Source organism: Python bivittatus, unplaced genomic scaffold (assembly GCF_059951505.1).
Source record: "Python bivittatus isolate LINGU-HERP-01145 unplaced genomic scaffold, Pbiv_v1 ctg000480_np1212, whole genome shotgun sequence".
Classification (NCBI taxonomy): Eukaryota; Metazoa; Chordata; class Lepidosauria; order Squamata; family Pythonidae; genus Python; species Python bivittatus.
The window spans coordinates 51,858,430-51,876,169 of NW_028277075.1; the positions used below are offsets into that span (position 1 = coordinate 51,858,430).

The following is a 17,740-nucleotide window of genomic DNA, read 5'->3' on the forward strand; positions in this document are numbered from 1 at the left end:
CTTTCCTGCCTTCAGGCCTCTCTAAATGTTTCACATATCAAAATGAGAAAATTCACACCACCACCATCACCTCCACCCCTCCTCGCCAGGTAGTGTTTCAGAAACACAAGAATATTTTTTTTCTCTGAAGTCCAGCTTTCAGATCCAATCAACTCTGCATGTAAATGTATGTATATTATGATCTACAGTAAGTTTAACGTATGCATTCACTTAACATATATATACTCATCTCAGGAAAGGGCTTCAAATTACACTGGCCAGCATCTTTGCATTAATCCGATTAGTAGTTTATTGTCTGCTGGCTTTTTTCTTGAGAGGTAATTTTTTTATCTTGTTAACATCAACTTTATTTAAGTTACTAACGTATTACCATTTTCAGCTTCACTGAGGGCTTTCTGCAGTGAATAGAAAGGTACTTGTTCCATTTCAGCACACTTCTTCAGGTAGTGCCCAAACATTTCTTTTTGGCAATCTTCCCACTTGTCTATAGACTAATCCAACTCAGGTCTACCAATCCATATTGAGTTTTACTGGAACCAGGTTCAAAGCCAGTTGCTGTCTATTTCAGCCATTTTAGCTACCAGTCATTACCTTTCTTTCCAAGTTTCTCCTTCCCAGAGTATTCTCTGATTGTATTTAACATTGCTGCTAACACCAGCTGAGGTGTTAGGTGAGATCTTAGGAGAACATTGCTGTGAGATTCTAAACTGACCCCCAATTCTCAGGTCTTTATTAGCAGTGACTACAAACTGTTTTGTTTGGATGTCTGCATGGCTACATGGATATGGGGAGTGCCGGTGAGATGCAATGGTTGAGAGAGACTCATCACAGCAGCCATTCCTCTGAGCTCAAAAATTTTCCACGTATTCAAACTCTGATGATAGAAATTAAGTCATAGGACTGAGTCATCAAGAATAAGATAGGATGGAAATCTAGCTTCTCTTTTCTTGGCCTTCTCTTTATGGCATGTTAATACCAATATATTAATCAGTGTAATTCCACTAATCATGACAGCATAATATGTATTAGGTTGAATCCAAATCAATGGGCATTAAGTTAGTCATGCACATTTAAGTTAACATCCCATTTTTTCAATTTGCCTACTGTGTGTGTGTGTGTGTGTGTGTGTGTGTGTGTGTTTAAATTCTGGGTCCAAACAATGACCAGTTCAGCTGCAAATTGTTTGTATGCTATGTTTTTCATTGTGGTGTATATTCTATGTCAATATGTGCTTCTTTTTTGACTGCAGTCATCCAACAAACCAACAGTACCTCAAGAGAAGATAAGACCTCTCACAAGTCTAGACCACCCCCAAAGTCCCTTTTATGACCCTGAAGGAGGTTCCATTAAGTCAGTAGCCAGAGTTGTCATTGAAAGGATTGCACGAAAGGTATCAGTATGAAATTCCACTTAGCAACTGACATGAAGTATTTGGGGGTGGGGTGGGATCAAGTAATAAAAAAACCTGAAATCTGGTAATAAAACCAAAAATGTAGTTCAGTTGTTTTTCAATGAAAATAAATAAAGGGAATGGGGTTAATGTGCATGCTAGGTCAGTAGAGATGTGAGATGTGAGAAACCTCATTTCTTAGAGGGAATTCCTCTTCTTCCCGCTTGAACTGCACAGAAGGCAGAGAAGCACAATCAAAGATTGGGGATTCTTTAAGGTCCCCAGAAGCACAGGAAGCAGCTTCCTGGGATCTGCAAAAGTTGGAATTAAGCAAGATAGCAAAGGTGAAATTATGAAAGCCCAGACTAATCAAATTAATTTTATTTCATTTTAATTGAATTTAAGGATAAATGAAATTAAATCAAATTTAGTTCTTCTCCTGGTTTTACCCATTGAACCTTACTCAAAAGCTAACTGCAGCTCTGAGCCTAGAAAATGTTCTGCAGCATAGTGTCCAATAACAACAACAACAAAACTTGTAAAGCAAGATCAAGCTCATTACTTAGTAAGAACATTTTCTAGCAAGTTAATAGTATAATAATGGTGTGTGTCACAGGGAGATCTTTCTTGCAGCAGAAACCTGGAGCATACTCCTTTATTAGCTATGTAGAGGGTTTCAGGACTCCCTAGACATTATAGAAAATAATGAGGAACTTGGGCCCACCTCTCTCTTAACATTGCTTTCTAGTAACACCCATCTTTTAGAAGTGACATTATCTCCTCTCCATCTCCCCAATCCTCCCAACACTTATTTTCAGCAACACTTGCTCCCCGCCCCCCGCAAAAAAAATGTTGTTTGCATCTTAGCTTGTTTTGGTAGGGAACACACCTTCTCCTACCATTTAGAAACAAGCTTGCCATTTACCTTCACAGAATCTTCTTTAGGACTTGAGTTTTCCATGGGCCTGATGACTACTGCAGCTTTTATAAGCATGAATGCTTGTAAATGCTGATCTTGTTTGAACAACTTCTGGCAATTGATTTTCCAACCCAGTGCCCAGCATTGTATTATTTTCTCTGCCAATTGAATTCTTTGCAAATGTTTCTTTGCAGGGGGAACAGTGCAATATTGTTCCTGATAACATCGATGATATAGTTGCAGATCTTGCAGCAGAAGCTCCAGAAGACGAAGGTACTATTTAATTATGTCCATGAGTTTGTGTTTCACTTCACTCTGCAGTGCCGCTGCTCTGTATTTCATGCTGTTTGCCTTATTATTAGGACAGTATTAAAAACAGGAGGGGAAAAAACAATTTGCTTAGCCATTTGTGGTTGGAGCCTGCATCATTACTTAATAAACACCCACAGTGATGGTGTCAGCAGGCAGAAGTTTTGGAATTGAAAGTGGCACTATGCTAATTTAGAAGAAGCCTAATCTCACTGACTTTATTATCTTGTACTGGGTTGATCTTCATCAAGCTCTACTATTTTCCTCATCTAACGGCTCCTCTTTATTAATTATTAGGATTTGTCTGAAGGACAGACTGCCCTTGTAAGCATATGTGTGGAATTCCAATGAAAGAAGGAATGGTGCAACCAGTGTATACATACTCATCTCTTCCATTGGTCCTTAAGACATGACAATGCCGTTGATTTTTAAAGACAAAAGGGGAGGTTTAGTTGGCCAGCTCTGGATTCAGGACCAAGTGAAAAGTTGACAGCATCAATAGCGTTGATGCCTGGTTGACGTTTGCCCAGGATACAAATAATTTCAATGCAATACATTCTGACTGGGATTTTATTAAAACAGAACATGCAGCTTGGAGGCCTAAAGTAACAGAAAGAATGTTCTGAAGCAGGTTGCAGTTAATTGGTTGAGAAGACAGTGGTCTAGCTTGAGGGAATGCTCAGATGATCATCCAGATGGTGGCAGGTGATGGGGAAAGATGCAAACAGACCCAGCATCAATTATTGGTTTGATAGGGGCATATTGGTGAGCATCTTTTCTTGCTTCCTGTTTTTAAAACTATTTTAGAGTTAAGGGTGAACTGGCTGGACATACAGTAAACACAGATGCTTAATTAGTGGTTTTTCCACGCATACACATTCTTCTTTTCTACAGCAAAATGATATTCACAGTATTCCTTGGGAAATACATAGCACTGCCTTCCATAATACCACGAAATCCCACCTCAGAAATCTGATTTTGATATTCTTTGGAATATGGGGCAGCAATATAAGAAAATGTATCAAAAGCCAGACCAAGCAGGATGCTTCACATTAAGTTCTAACAGGAGTTGTTCAAACTCAAACCACTGAAACATTTCACGGATAAAATATATTTTAGTAAGGAATGCCAGCTTAGAATGACTCTGTATATAGCCTTCAATGTAACTTTCTATATGTCTCCATGTATATCTTTTAGTTTTCCATTCCCAATCTTTCTTTCAAACTTTAGTTTGTAAAGATGTGTATCTTCAGCAGTCAACTGGAGATCACAGAAAAGGGGACTTGCTCTAGGCAAGGGCAAAGGTAGAGACAGATAGTTATACTGCTAGGTAGAGCATCTGCTCTGCAGGCAGAAAGTCTCTGGTTCAGTTTCCAGTGTGTCCATTAAATTATATTGAGCAGAGAAGTAATCTTTTAAAAAATGCATTAAACTGTTTGGGAGGATTATCCTGATTGGGTTCAAACCCAGTCAGTAAAGTTGAGTTGGAAATGTTCATATTCATACAAAAGTGTATAAGTAAAATGTGAGATTGTGTGTAAGCAACATGGCATCATTGAGAAAAGAGTTGTGAAAAACAGAAAGCACAAGGCATGTGTAATGGTATGTGAGAATGACCTTGAGAGGTGAGGGGAAGAGATGCTGCCTAGGGAATGATCAGATAAAAGGGGGAGGAGCCACAGCTAAATAACAGACACAGAAAGGAACTTAGAAAGGAACCACCTTGACTTATCAGACTATAAAAAGAGACTGTGGGAGATTTATACTTTCAGACTTGCAAGATTCTGTTAATGTAGCCTTACAATAAAGTAATTAGCTCATTTCCTATCTGGTCTACCTGGGAGGCTGACATCAATCTTGCAAGTCTGAAATTACAGATCTCTCACCATCACTTTTTACAGACTGATAAATCAGGGCAGATCCTTTCTAAGTTTCTTTCTGTGCCCGCTATTCAGCTGCGGGCTTCTCCCCCTTTTATCTGATCATTCTCTAGGCAGCATCTCTTCCCCTTGCCTCTCAGGGTCATTCCCACATACCATTACAGCATGCAAAAGCAACAGTAGGACAGAACCCAGCTTGTTGTCCAGCCTATTATATGTGGACAGTAGATTTCATAGCTTAATGATGCACTCTGTGATATGCGTGTATGTGTGTGTGTGTATAGATATATATAGATACACACACACAACTCACATAAAAGTGACTCTTTTATATATATTTTTTGTCATTGTTTTAAGATGATACCCCTGAAACTTGCATCTATTCGAATTGGTCCCCCTGGTCAGCCTGTAGCTCTTCCACATGTGAAAAGGGCAAGAGGATGAGGCAGAGAATGCTCAAAGCCCAGCTTGACCTCAGTGTGCCTTGTCCAGAAACTCAGGACTTCCAGCCATGTATGGGCCCAGGCTGTAGTGATGAAGGTAGGTGAGAAGTCCCTGGGCATGAGAATCAACAGTTTGTTGAGCAAATATTGGTGAGGTTTTGGAATAAATGGAAACGATCTGTTGCTTTTTTAGATGGCTCTACATGCATGATGTCTGAGTGGATAACATGGTCCCCTTGTAGTGTATCTTGTGGCATGGGAATGCGATCAAGAGAGCGATATGTGAAGCAGTTCCCGGAGGATGGCTCCATGTGCAAAGTGCCTACAGAAGAAACTGAGAAATGCATTGTAAATGAAGAATGTTGTAAGTATTTGACACCCTGCCACACTTAATCAGCCTAAAAGCAAAATGTGAACCCTCAGTTAAGTGAGTGTCACTAGACTGATCTTTTGCTAATATATTATGGACAGCTCCTAGCAGTTGCCTGGTAACCGAGTGGAGTGAGTGGGATGAATGCAGTGCCAGCTGTGGGATGGGAATGAAGAAGAGGCACAGAATGATCAAGATGACCCCAGCAGATGGGTCCATGTGCAAAGCAGAAACCACAGAAGCTGAGAAATGCATGATGCCAGAATGCCGTAAGTAACCCTGATCAACCTAGTGACTGTGCGAAAAAGGGGTATGCTTACTCCTTTGTACTTCGGTACTTCTGTAAAATGAACAATGGTATGTGCAAAGGGCACATGCAAAAAGTAATACAATTCATCATTTGTATACTTTCTAACAGGTTTCTTCTCAATGTAGACTTCTAAAAAATTTCCATTACAAATAATGGAAGCTTAACATGGCCATTTCAAACTAAAATCATAGAAAAGTATACAGTTATACTGTCCAGAGGACTGAACAGAGCAATCACTCTAAACCAGTGTTGTCCAAACTTGGCCACTTTAAGATGAGTGGACTTCAACTCCCAGAATGGCTGGCTGGGGAATTCTGGGAGTTGAAGTCCACTCATCTTAAAGTGGCCAAGTTTGGACAACACCGATCTAAACCTCTGAAGTCAGAACATTCTAACAAGCCATAAGCTCTGCTGTTTTTAGAGAACAGGAAGTGAGATGTGCTTTCCTGTTTGCTTGTTTGTTTGTTTTAGTTTTTTTTAAAATATGCTACTTTTTGTACACATACACACCCCTCTGATCTCTATACCACATATATATATATGGACTCACCCACACACACATATATACAGACAATGGTTGCAACTTGATTTGCCTTTTTTTAGCAGACTAGGATCACTGCATAAGATTTTTATGCATATTCTTGTAAATACAGTTTGTTGTCAAGGGACAAAAATATAATGTCAGAGGTAAATGCCAGCTCTCTCACCGTCATTTTCTCTTCTTAAAAGAAGCACCAGGGCCATGAACTCCATCAAGATCATCACGCTGAAGGAAAGGGATTAACTCATTTATTCCAAGAAGTCCTTCAGTATAAATCTTTTCCCCAGAAGTGTGTAATTAATCACAAAAAGGAGGAAAATGCTGTAGTTACCTGAAGGGAAGATAAAGAATTTTTCCTAATTAATTACCTGTGATTTGGGAGGAAATCAGCTTATACTCACCAAGAATATGGTGGTGGAGGAAGATGTTGTTGTGAAAGCCAGTGACTGTGCATGAGGTGCAAATAATGAAAGCAAATGGCTGGAGTAGAGCAGAAGCCACGGCTTTCACTTCAAGGAGGAAGGGGAGACGGTCTTCCTGCCTTCTTCTCACCACCCACAAAGTTTGCAGAGGACAGTTTCTATTATCCATGAAGGCTTTGTATATGGATGAAGATTCAGGAAAATGAGAGTCCTCAGTTGGTAGAGAGGTTCCTTAGAGAGGGTTCCCATTGCAGCCAGTTACAACTGAAGGAGAAAGATACTCCTTCACAATCTGCAGGTAGAAGGAGAATTGGACTACCAGTCTAACTGAGCTGGATGAGAAGACTCACATTGAATTCACTGAAACTTGCTACAGAGTGAACGTGTGTAGGCTTCCTTATGGTTGCAGCCCAGCTCAAAGGCCTTCATTCACAATTTCCTTGTTGAAAACTAAAGGAAAAACTCAGCTCAATCCTTCAAGGATCTGTTTCCTAGCTTCCATACTCATTTACATGGAATAACTTGGACTAAATAGATCTGTGCCCAGCTTACTGGTAGTCTGCACATTTAATTGGAAAAAGGGCCATTGAACTCAATAGGACTTACTACAGAGGAAGCATTGGTTCATGTTTGTTGTGCTCAGATTTCTACAGTTTCTTTCTCTGGTTGAACGGGTAGTATGTGCAAGAAAGTAATTTGCAGGAAAGAGAATAGTCTTTGTGTATATCCAGATAGGACATCAATTAATTTTATAAATAAGAGAGTCTTATTCTACCAGCAGTTAATTTTAATCAATAGAATTAATTCTCTCCCCCCCTCCACCAGAGTGTGGCTTTTAATATATGTGTATGCTGATTCATATACATTTATAAGTATACACATTGGCTGGGAAAAAATAATCTCCAGGATTGATTTCAGTGGGAGGTGACAACTCTATTAACAAGATGGGGAAGATTGTTACATGTGTTCAATTTTTTTTATGTCTAATCTTTCTTGGATGACAGATATTACCACCCCACCCCAAAGAGCAATTAACAGTACCAAGAGGAGCCATTTAAACCAGGGAAATGGCTTTATTACTGTCAACCCTCCACCACTGATCCAACTCAGGAAAATATATCAGGAAATCTAATCAGAGATATCCAGCATTGTATGAGATAGAGTGATTTGCAACAATAATATCTTAGATCAGTCTCTTTTAGGAAGAAATTATGAATACTGGAAATGAGGGATGATAGTCTCAGATTGAAGAAGTTCTTGAAGCATCCACTTTGTTATTCAAGTATATCTGCCAGCAATCTGCAACATGAACACGGACTGGAATCGTTAGATGCTGGAAGACCAGTACACATTTCAATCCAGTTTCATTTCAGTCTTTATCAAGCAGCTATCCTTTCTCCTGGTGGGTGGATGGGTGGGTGAATCAAGTGATCACCACAATTTACAAGTGATTTGCTGCTGAGATGGAAAGATCTCACCTTCTTTCTCATCCTCACCTGCACTAGATACCATTCCCTGCCTGCTTTCTCCTTGGTCCGAATGGAGTGACTGCAGTGTCACTTGTGGAAAGGGGATGAGGACCAGGCAACGGATGCTAAAATCTGCTGCTGAGCTTGGAGATTGCAATGAAGAGCTGGAACAAGTAGAGAAATGCATGCTGCCAGAGTGTCGTAAGTATAGATATCTAGAGTCAGAAGGCTAATTTAGCTGTTTGTCGCATTCATTTATTCTATTCCACCCAACAGATGAGCAGAAAGGTGTTACTTATGCTGCTATTCCTATATGATAGCCATGTTTCAGTAGGCGTGATGCATAGCTTTGTTACTGTAAAGTACCATTTGCACACCAGAAACAAACTCCTGACATTTTCCCAGATAGTACATATGGAGAAGAAATGGTGTCTGTTTTAAGAAAGTGTTCAAAAGGACCTCACCGCTGCTAAAATGAGTTATGCCATTTTAATATAACTGTATTGCATATTATAGACACTTTTTCCTTACCTTCAACAAAGTTTCTAGGGAAAATGATAAAAACATCCATTTTAAATTAGCAACATAAAATAACTGAATTTGTGCCATTCCAGATTGTAAAAGTCTGATGAATAATTGAATGAATTTCACACACATTTTCACAGTAATTTTTATAAAAAGTACCATCCATCTATCAGTGGAATCAAAATTGCCTCCATGCAACTCTACTCGTTTTCCTCTCCAATCTCCTGCATTTCTCCCTCCATGTCCTTCCTATAAATCAGCTTCAGGGTTTATTTTATTTATTTATTTATCATATTTATATAGCCGCTCCTCTCACACAAGGTGACTCTGGGCAGATGTGAATGTACTGCTCTCAGATCATAATGAAAAGGTGGTCTAGCTAACACATTTTCCGTGTAAAATTAATTATAATCATCATCAACGTAAATGTTCATTTTTCATGTTGGGATTAAAAAGAAATAGAATCTTGTTCTGCTAAACCAGATTGTTCTGACTAAGTAATTTAAGACTAAGCATCCCACTTTCCATCCCATCTTCCGCAGCCATTGACTGTGATCTGACAGAATGGGCCCAGTGGTCAGAATGCAATAAGTCTTGTGGGAAAGGTCATATGATCAGGACAAGAATGATCAAAATGGAACCCCAGTTTGGAGGAGCTCCATGCCCAGAAACTGTGCAGCGTAAAAAATGCCGAATAAGAAAATGCTTGAGAAACCCCAACATTGAGAAAAGGCGCTGGAAAGAATCTCGGGAGAAAAGGAGGAGTGAACAAGCAAAAGAAGACGTAGATGGTGGGCAATTCCCAGGTAAGTATAGTAAACCTCACCTAGAGCAGTCCTTAAATTAAGAAAGTAAGCTGTGCAACATAGAAGTGCGTTACTAGTTTATATTCTTGTTAATACTGCTTCTTTCATTGATCCTGAACTAGTTCCCACAATATGAATGTTTTCCGTAAATGTTTGGGTTCAGATCACTGAGCAACTATAGATATCCAGATCAAGGGAACATTCCCCTTCCCCTTCCCCTTCCCCTTCCCCTTCCCCTTCCCCTTCCCCTTCCCCTTCCCCTTCCTTCCTTCCTTCCTTCCTTCCTCCCTCCCTCCCTCCCTCCCTCCCTCCCTCCCTGTCAAGAGACTCAAGCCCTGAGCTGATTCTTGTGTTGTTTGTCTGTTATTTTTATTTTAGGTTGTAAGATGAAGCCATGGACTGCTTGGTCAGAATGTACCAAACTCTGTGGGGGTGGAATCCAGGAGAGGTTCATGACCGTCAAGAAGCGTTTCAAAAGCACTCAATTCACTAGCTGCAAAGACAAGAAGGAATTAAGAGCCTGCAATGTCCAACCCTGTTAGCAAACCGAAGTCTTTTGGATAATGCACTCCTGAGCTAAATGTAAAAATCAACCTTGGTTTGATTTTTTTTTTTAAAAGAGAAAATATATAAATTGTGTATATTAGTCTTCATTTTTGCAGTGTGGTTTGCTTAATTAGTCTTGCTGGTGCAAGAGATCTATTTTATAAATACTTCCTTACAAATATCTGCTGAGAGTAGCTCCTTAATGCTCCAGCTAGCCCTTAACGCATAAAACTAGTGAAGTCGTTGTGAAATCTTATAACATTGAAATTATAAACATATCTGTGTGGACAAACCATAATCATAGAAATAGTCCCTGTAAATACTTGGGATGCATGCAAAAATGATATTGCAAACTTAAATATTTGGATCCACTTTCAAAATATTCAAAGCAGTGCCTCTGTGTTTCTACAGCTGTGCCAAGGAATAATACTACAGGTGCATATTGATCTTTAACCATCAGCAATGTAAAAATGGTATTTATAGCAATCCTCTGACAATCTTCCTTTTTTTTTCTTCATGCAAATGCTTGGACCCCTATTAAATAAAGCGCCTTGTGATTCTTTCCATTAAGAAAGGAAAGCAAACATAAGCTGCCCGTACATGAACAGCAGGGAGGAGCACATTTTCCATCTGTAAGCCATGTGTCAATTAGCCAGTGGGCTGTATGGTCCCTCTTCCATGCTCTCTCACAAAGTCATATGCTAGGTGATAAGGTACAGGTAAATAGCCTCTCTTAAGAGGTTCTCCTTGCGTGCAACAGAGCTAGGCAAATACGTTTCAGAAACTTGAGAGGAAACGGTGGACTTGACCAATGTAAATGAACAATATAAATACTCAAAAAGATGTGAGTCCACCCAGCTCTAGAACAGCCGACCTTATTCTATCCACTGAGTCGAGGAACAGCTAAAGAGAGTTTTGTTCTGTTTGCTTCAGAACTTGCTTTTGCTTCTTTGTGACACAACAACTTAATTTTGCTTCTGTTCTCCTTACATAAATGTCACGGCATCTGTCATCATTTTGCTTTATTTTTCTGCTCTGTACCTCAGTGGTCATAGTGAACAAAGCACATGCAGAAAATAGCTGCTTTGTGGGAACATGGTGTTACACACCCCTACTCACAGAGAGCAAAGGAAAAAGCACAGCTATTTGAGAAATGTCATGACATTGAAGGATTAGATAAATGCCAGTACCACTGACAGGTTCCTTAGGGACACCTTAGGAATGAAGATGAAAGCTGCTATGTTTGTATGATAAAATATTATTACAGGCATATATCTTGAACTTTTAGATTTCAGCTTCCATAATCCCCAGTCAGCATAGATGGTTGAAAAGACTGTCATCTAAAACATCAGATTGTCTTTCTGCAGTCTAAACTGTGTGACTTATCTCACAGAAGAAAAACAAGATGGCTTGAATTCATAAACACTAAATAGCAGTACAAACTAGATTCCAAAGCAGAGAAATTTGACTTAAAAGCATGAAGTCTGCTCGTCTCAAGCAGGAGTCAGGCCAATTCATTTGCAGAATTAACTAGCTTGGCCTTCCTAGATAGCAGAAACCCGAAGCATCTTAGGGACACAAGGGCAGCATTGGGGGAAGGGTCTTTAGTTTCCAAAGATTAGCAATGCTCTTTTCCCCAAAGATTTATGTGCAAGTACAAATGCTTTCATCTATCACTTCCACATGACCACACAATCTTCCTTTTCATGACGTTTCTCCATCTAAATCTAGATTAGGATTTAGATCTCGATTTAGATTTAGCTAAACTAGCTTGCTAAAGAATGTATCCTCACCAAAATCAGGTTATAATTATCATTCTTTTTCTTTCTGAACAGCCAGTCATTTTCAGTGCAACTCATGCAAAAACACTGGAGGTCCAAGGCACAGAGTGAATATAGGAGTTCTGTAGATCCAGGATGTTGGCAAGGATAGAACAGAAACATCTTGAAACAGTGAACACTTTTACAAGTGAATATATGAGAGTAGGTTGCTATCAGTGCTTGGATCCCTGGTTTTCAGATATTCACGGTTCCATTGTTTTATGATGATAAATTATCCCTCCATTCAGTCAAAATGTGCATGAAATATGTACACTCCAGATGAATTTAAGTGCAAAAAAAGACAATTCCTTTTATGCTGTGATGTATTATATTGGTGGCTGTCTTCGGAAGAGTGTTGGCTCCACTGAACTAAGTAAGAACGTTGTGCCTGATTTCAGAGGAATTCAAAATTAGTATTTCACTGGGGGCGATATTGAACTGACAGAATGGTTGCACAGTACAGTTGCCTTTAATTTCTTTAACATCTAATAGTATTATGAATGGTTGGCTGACTTTTCAAAGGATTGCTATCAGAAAGTATGACAAAGCTTGCAGATGAATATAATTTCCATCTTATATCGGTAGTTGTCCCAGTTCATACTGAAAAAAAAGAAAATATTCTAGTTTGTTTCAAATGGGTGGGTGTATTTAAGCTTGTGACTTTTCACAGAATAATACATGAAAAGTATCAAAAGAAAATGAAGGAAAAAACAGAAGAGCTCTAATCCAATTAAAGTTATTCCCTTCTCTTAATTATGTACTTTAATTATGATTACCTTGTATCACTGAATTTAGTAGAATTTAATTATATCTAATTTGAACTATATTGAAGTCCTTAAGATTGCTTTCTCCGTAAAGAAACAAACCCAATATGATATGGAATGCATATGATTATTTCCGAATTGCTACAAACCTTGCAGTATAATGTTTGCTCCACATCAACCAACTAAAATGTCTGGAAGTTTTTCTACAATAATTCATGTCTATTGCACACTCTAGAACCAAAACCACAAGTATCGCTCTAAGAATTTTATACACCTCACTGACCATTTATTAACATTGGTATATTTTCTTGCTCTTCTTCGTTGTTTTTTTTAAAAAAATAATCTGTAGAAACTTTACAAGCAATGAACAGAAATGCTGGGGGGCTTATATGTACAATAGGTTTTAATAAAAGCAACTTGGTTTTTTTAAAAAAAACAAATTCAGAAAAGACCCTCTTTGATTTTAGGTTTTCTTGTTGTTTTGGGTTCGCAATGGAATTTTTGAGAAAACTGTTATGGATATATTTCCTACCAAAGTCTTGTGTAGATGTTTTGTATGTAGTTGTCTGGCTAACACATTATTATTTTGGAATAAAGACATCTTTACTATGAAAACAAAAACACGCATGTACTTTAGTTTAATAGTACAGCATCAGATCATAGAAAGGACTGCCAAAACTCCCTGAAAATACATATCTCCAGGCCTCAGGCCAACCGTTCCTGAAATATGTTAGCACTGTTCAACGTTGACATTTGAGCCTTAAATAAGAGTATCTGTGTACCAGCTTACAGGTAGTCCTTGGCTTATGTCCATTTGTTCAGCAACTGTTCTAAGTTACGGCAGCGCTGGAAAAAATGGACTTATGACTGGTCCTTGAAGTTCAGGCCATCACAGCATCCTTGCAGTCACGTGATCGCAATCCAGGGGCTCAGGTGCCCTGCTCACAATTACAATATCGCGAGCCACATCAAGTGATCATCATTTGCAATCTTCCCCCCCACGGCACCTGCACATACACACCCCACACTCCTAACCTGGGACTCCCGCCTCTTCCTGCTTAACAACCTACACATTCTGGGGTTACAATGGCAACTGGGAATGCTGGGATTGCCATTGTGAAGTGATGCGGTCGCATGATGTCACACTTTGTGACTGCATCACTTAGCGATGGCAATCCTGGTTCCAAATACTACCTGTATTTAAATGTAAAGGGTGCTAGAATTCAGATCATCATTCCAAAAGGTTGGATCCAGGCATTGCTTCTGCCAGCGATAGCATCCCTGAAGGGCCGTTTTTAACCAACAGAAGGATGGAATTTATGCTTTGATCTTTGAATCCCTCTGGAGCCCTGAGACCATCACTTCCTCTGCCAAAGGAGGGAATGTCCTCTGCTTTCAGGTGGGTTAGGTGACGGTAAGGGAAAGAAAATTATTTTTTTCAAAAATCCCCTCTTCTAATTTGCTGGTGGGCTTCTTCTGTTGGATTAAAGGGCTTTTAGATTGCAGAAAAGAAAGTCTGGATGCAGTCTCTGCTGAATATGTGCTCTGATTATTAAGCCAGTATGAAACCGATATCCACAGGGACATTTCCATCCAGCCCAATGTTCTCTCTATGGATTGGTAGCAGTTGCCAGACTTTCAAGCAGGGTTCTTTTGTGTTATATGCTACCTGATCCCTTTGTGGACATTGTGGATTGAATATGGGATCTTCTGCAGGATGAACATGTCCTCTACCACTGCGGTTCTTCTCTGAACCAACACAGTCCACTCTGCAAATTAACTATTCAAACACTCAGTGGCAGCAGATATTAGACAGCGTGTGTTTGTGAAAGATGCATTCTAAGAGCCACAGTAAGTACAAAATGTCACCATGGAACGTGTTCAAGAGGCTTTTTCAATACTGAGATTAAGAATTCTCCTTGGGAAACTCAGCCTATTAAAACGTTTTAGGCAACATTGAAACTCAAAAGAATATTATCAGTTATACATATACTGTAACACAGCAATCTTTTTTTTCCAGCCATGGGAAAATAAGAAGCAAGTTAGAGATGTAAATTAAAGCAAAAATTATTCTGAATTATTATTTTAAAGAAAGCTGTGCAACATGCTTTTTATTAAAGATGGCAGATACATTTGATTTTCACTTTTATATGAGCTTGGCCATTTAACATTTCTGAAACCTATAAACAAAGCAAGGTGTGTATACTGAAATCCACACTTTTCAGACTTCTGTGCTGCAGTCCCCAATTTAAACACACATACACAAATGAGTGTGCTAAGAAAACTAACACAGGAAAAATTAAATACGAACATGTATTTGGAAAAATGAGATACAAAAAATATGCAAACAAATTGTATTTCATATATAGTAAATAGCATAATAATAGTGTATGTCAAACTAATTCTGGAATTGTAAATATCACAGTCTAAATCGGTGTCAATAATATAATACGCCTGCAAAAATAGCCAACACAATTTTAGGTTACATCAATAATATATTCTTTCCAATTCATGGGAGGTAGCTCCACTCCATTCTGCATTATTCAGACTCCCTTTTAAATACTGTGTCTAAATCCAATCAAGATTTTAAAAAACAGAAACAAATGCCAACAAGAATTATCAGGGGACTGGAAACTAAGTCCTATGAACAAAGTAAGGAACCCAGGTAGGTTTAGTCTTGAGAAAATATGGTTGGGGGGAATGTGACAGCACTCTTTAAGACTTTGCATAGTGCCTCACCAAAAATCTCATAATTTCAAGCACAGTACTGTCCCAGAAAGCTCTTAAGTAACAAAAACCAGATTCTGATTAAATAGGGGAAATATCCGAAGAGTTGAACAATGGGAATAATTGCCTAGGGAGATGTTGTAATCCCCGCTGCTGTGTATCTTCAAGCAGAGGCTGGATAGATCTTTGTTGGCAATGCTTTCATTTGAATATCTGCAGTAAGCAGAGGTTGGACCTGATAACCTAAATGATCCCTATTATGTCTATGAGTCTATGAGAAACAAATATAAATTCTTTATTTGCAAATCCCTTTTGAGACTTGGCCACATCTTTATTTCCTTCTGAATGGACATGTAGACCAATGTTTCTCAACCTTGGCCACTTTAAGCTGTGTGGACTTCAACTCCCAGAATTCCCCAGCTAGCCACAACCCACCGCACCTATGGGCTGGGGAATTCTGGGAGTTGAAGTCCACACAGCTTAAAGCAGCCAAAACTGAGAAACACTCATGTAGAGTATTGAAATGTCCTGTCTCTGTATATCTAGAAAAAAACCCCATAAGGCATTTATAATTCCCTTTCCTTCTGTTATGCCTGCATACTTTCTCCCCTTAACCATGACTGTGTTTTTAATGGCTCCCCTCTACTTCTATCTCTGCTGCATTCATTTTTTCATAGACAGTTTCAGACCAAACTTAATTTGTACAAGGCTCAGTCCCAGGATCCATTTTCACTGCCAATACTTGTGCTGGACATTATTTAAAGTAGACGGACAGCTGCAAAGAGAATTTCTTGGGAAGTGAGAGTCCCTTCACACCTAAAATGAAAAGAAAGAGATTTCAGACTGGAGGGTGACATTATTCAACAGAATTGAGTCTCAACATTTCCTTTTCTAGAAAACAAGCATTGCTCCCAGGAAGACACTGACTGGAATAGCTTAGAAATGAAAGTAAGGATATAATTTCCTTGGCTTTCAAACAGCATTCATGTAAAACCATCACATTTCCATTTTATTAACTGCCAAGAAAATAGATGCATCCAGATTTTTCTGCTCAAGAAGAAGTAGTTTTACTACAGGCTATAGATTATAGCAGTAGAATAGAATTTACGTAAGGTCCATATAAGGAGAATCTATAGATACCTGTCATTCTTGCAGGCATACTAACCTACTATCTCTACTGTTGTGCTTTCATCACCCAAACTTCACTTCCTGCAGTGTTTTGTACAGTTCTGTGAAACAAAGCAATTTTAGCCCACCTGGATGATATTCAGCACTTTCTCCTCATTTACTAGAGACAGAATGAACCTTAACTGAACCATGGCACTCTCCATTCAGTACGCAGTAGGCAAAAATCTTTGATATGCTCCCAGTCTGAGATCATAGATCTTGCTTTGTTGCATTTGACGAACAGAAAAGGATGACAATGGCTGTCCTAGAACACCCAAACAATACATTTCAAGCCACAAAGTCACTGTAGCAAAATATATACAGTATATAGCAATTACACCAGCAATATCATACTTCTAATTTGCCCATTTAGCTAGGGGACATAGCAGTGGCATGGCTGAAAATATGACCCACTTGTCCACCAGTTATGGGAGTATGCATTTCCACAGAAGTCCATGGAAGAAAATTAAAATGCCTTCAGACATTCTTGAGACAGACTTTGCATTGTAAAGGCTCAAATTGCCCATCCTGTACATTGTTCCAGCACTGTTTAAAGCTCAAGGCATGAACTAGCACAGGACTGAAGAACCTATAGCTCTTTGATTGATTGATTCCAGAGACACCAGGATCTGTAATCAAACAATATCTGGAAAAACACAGACAGACATCCCACCCCAAAACTAGAGAAGGATGCCTGCTGAGGTACATGGGTTTGTCCCCTAGGCTTTCAGGCTGCCATATCTGGGCCACAAAAGTCCAGATAACCATTGTATTTTGCAGTCAGATATGGTAGCTGTTCATTTCAAATGCTATAGAAGTCTTTAATTAAAAACAGTTGGTGTGGTTTCTGCTCTATATCAAATAAGGTCTGTATTTCCTAACATAGGTGTATGGCTCATATAAATACCTGCCTATTTTTCATATTTCATAATTGCCTAGAAGGAAGGGGTGGAAATTAATCCTCTCTAGGTTTGCCAAGATGTGAAGGCTGGTTATGGCTTTCCATCCAAAGTTGGACAAGTAGGCTACAAGATCAGGCAGTAATTAAAATATTGAGAAGCCATGTAATTAAAACTCAGTTACACAGAAAAGTAGATTAACTAAACTGATTTTTCCCAACTTTGGGTTGAGCTTCATCTCCCTTAATTCCCCCAGCCAAGCCCAATACATCTAAGGGTACACGTTTAAGAAAGACTGAGCTATATAAATGTTTAACCACTTACAGAGAGACACAGAGCAACACTGAGACACAGCGAAATATTGTCCTAAAAGCAACAGAATACATCACCTTTCCAAGAGCTGTTAGAATGATCAGATTCCCTCTATGGAGTC

The 17,740-nt window shown here is 39.0% G+C and overlaps 1 protein-coding gene across 1 annotated transcript in view; it reads left to right on the forward strand.

The window, feature by feature from the left end:
- The window catches only part of SPON1 (spondin 1), a 303,833-nt gene extending 290,705 nt beyond the window's left edge, over positions 1-13,128 (forward strand). Inside the window, exons 9-16 of the mRNA XM_088145876.1 lie at positions 1,250-1,390; positions 2,504-2,582; positions 4,856-5,038; positions 5,135-5,305; positions 5,413-5,580; positions 8,090-8,254; positions 9,121-9,384; positions 9,763-13,128. Coding sequence (XP_088002002.1) covers positions 1,250-1,390; positions 2,504-2,582; positions 4,856-5,038; positions 5,135-5,305; positions 5,413-5,580; positions 8,090-8,254; positions 9,121-9,384; positions 9,763-9,926 — 1,335 coding nt within the window. The 3' untranslated portion in view covers positions 9,927-13,128. The remainder of the gene's footprint in view (positions 1-1,249; positions 1,391-2,503; positions 2,583-4,855; positions 5,039-5,134; positions 5,306-5,412; positions 5,581-8,089; positions 8,255-9,120; positions 9,385-9,762) is intronic.
- The last annotated feature ends 4,612 nt before the right edge of the window (positions 13,129-17,740 follow it).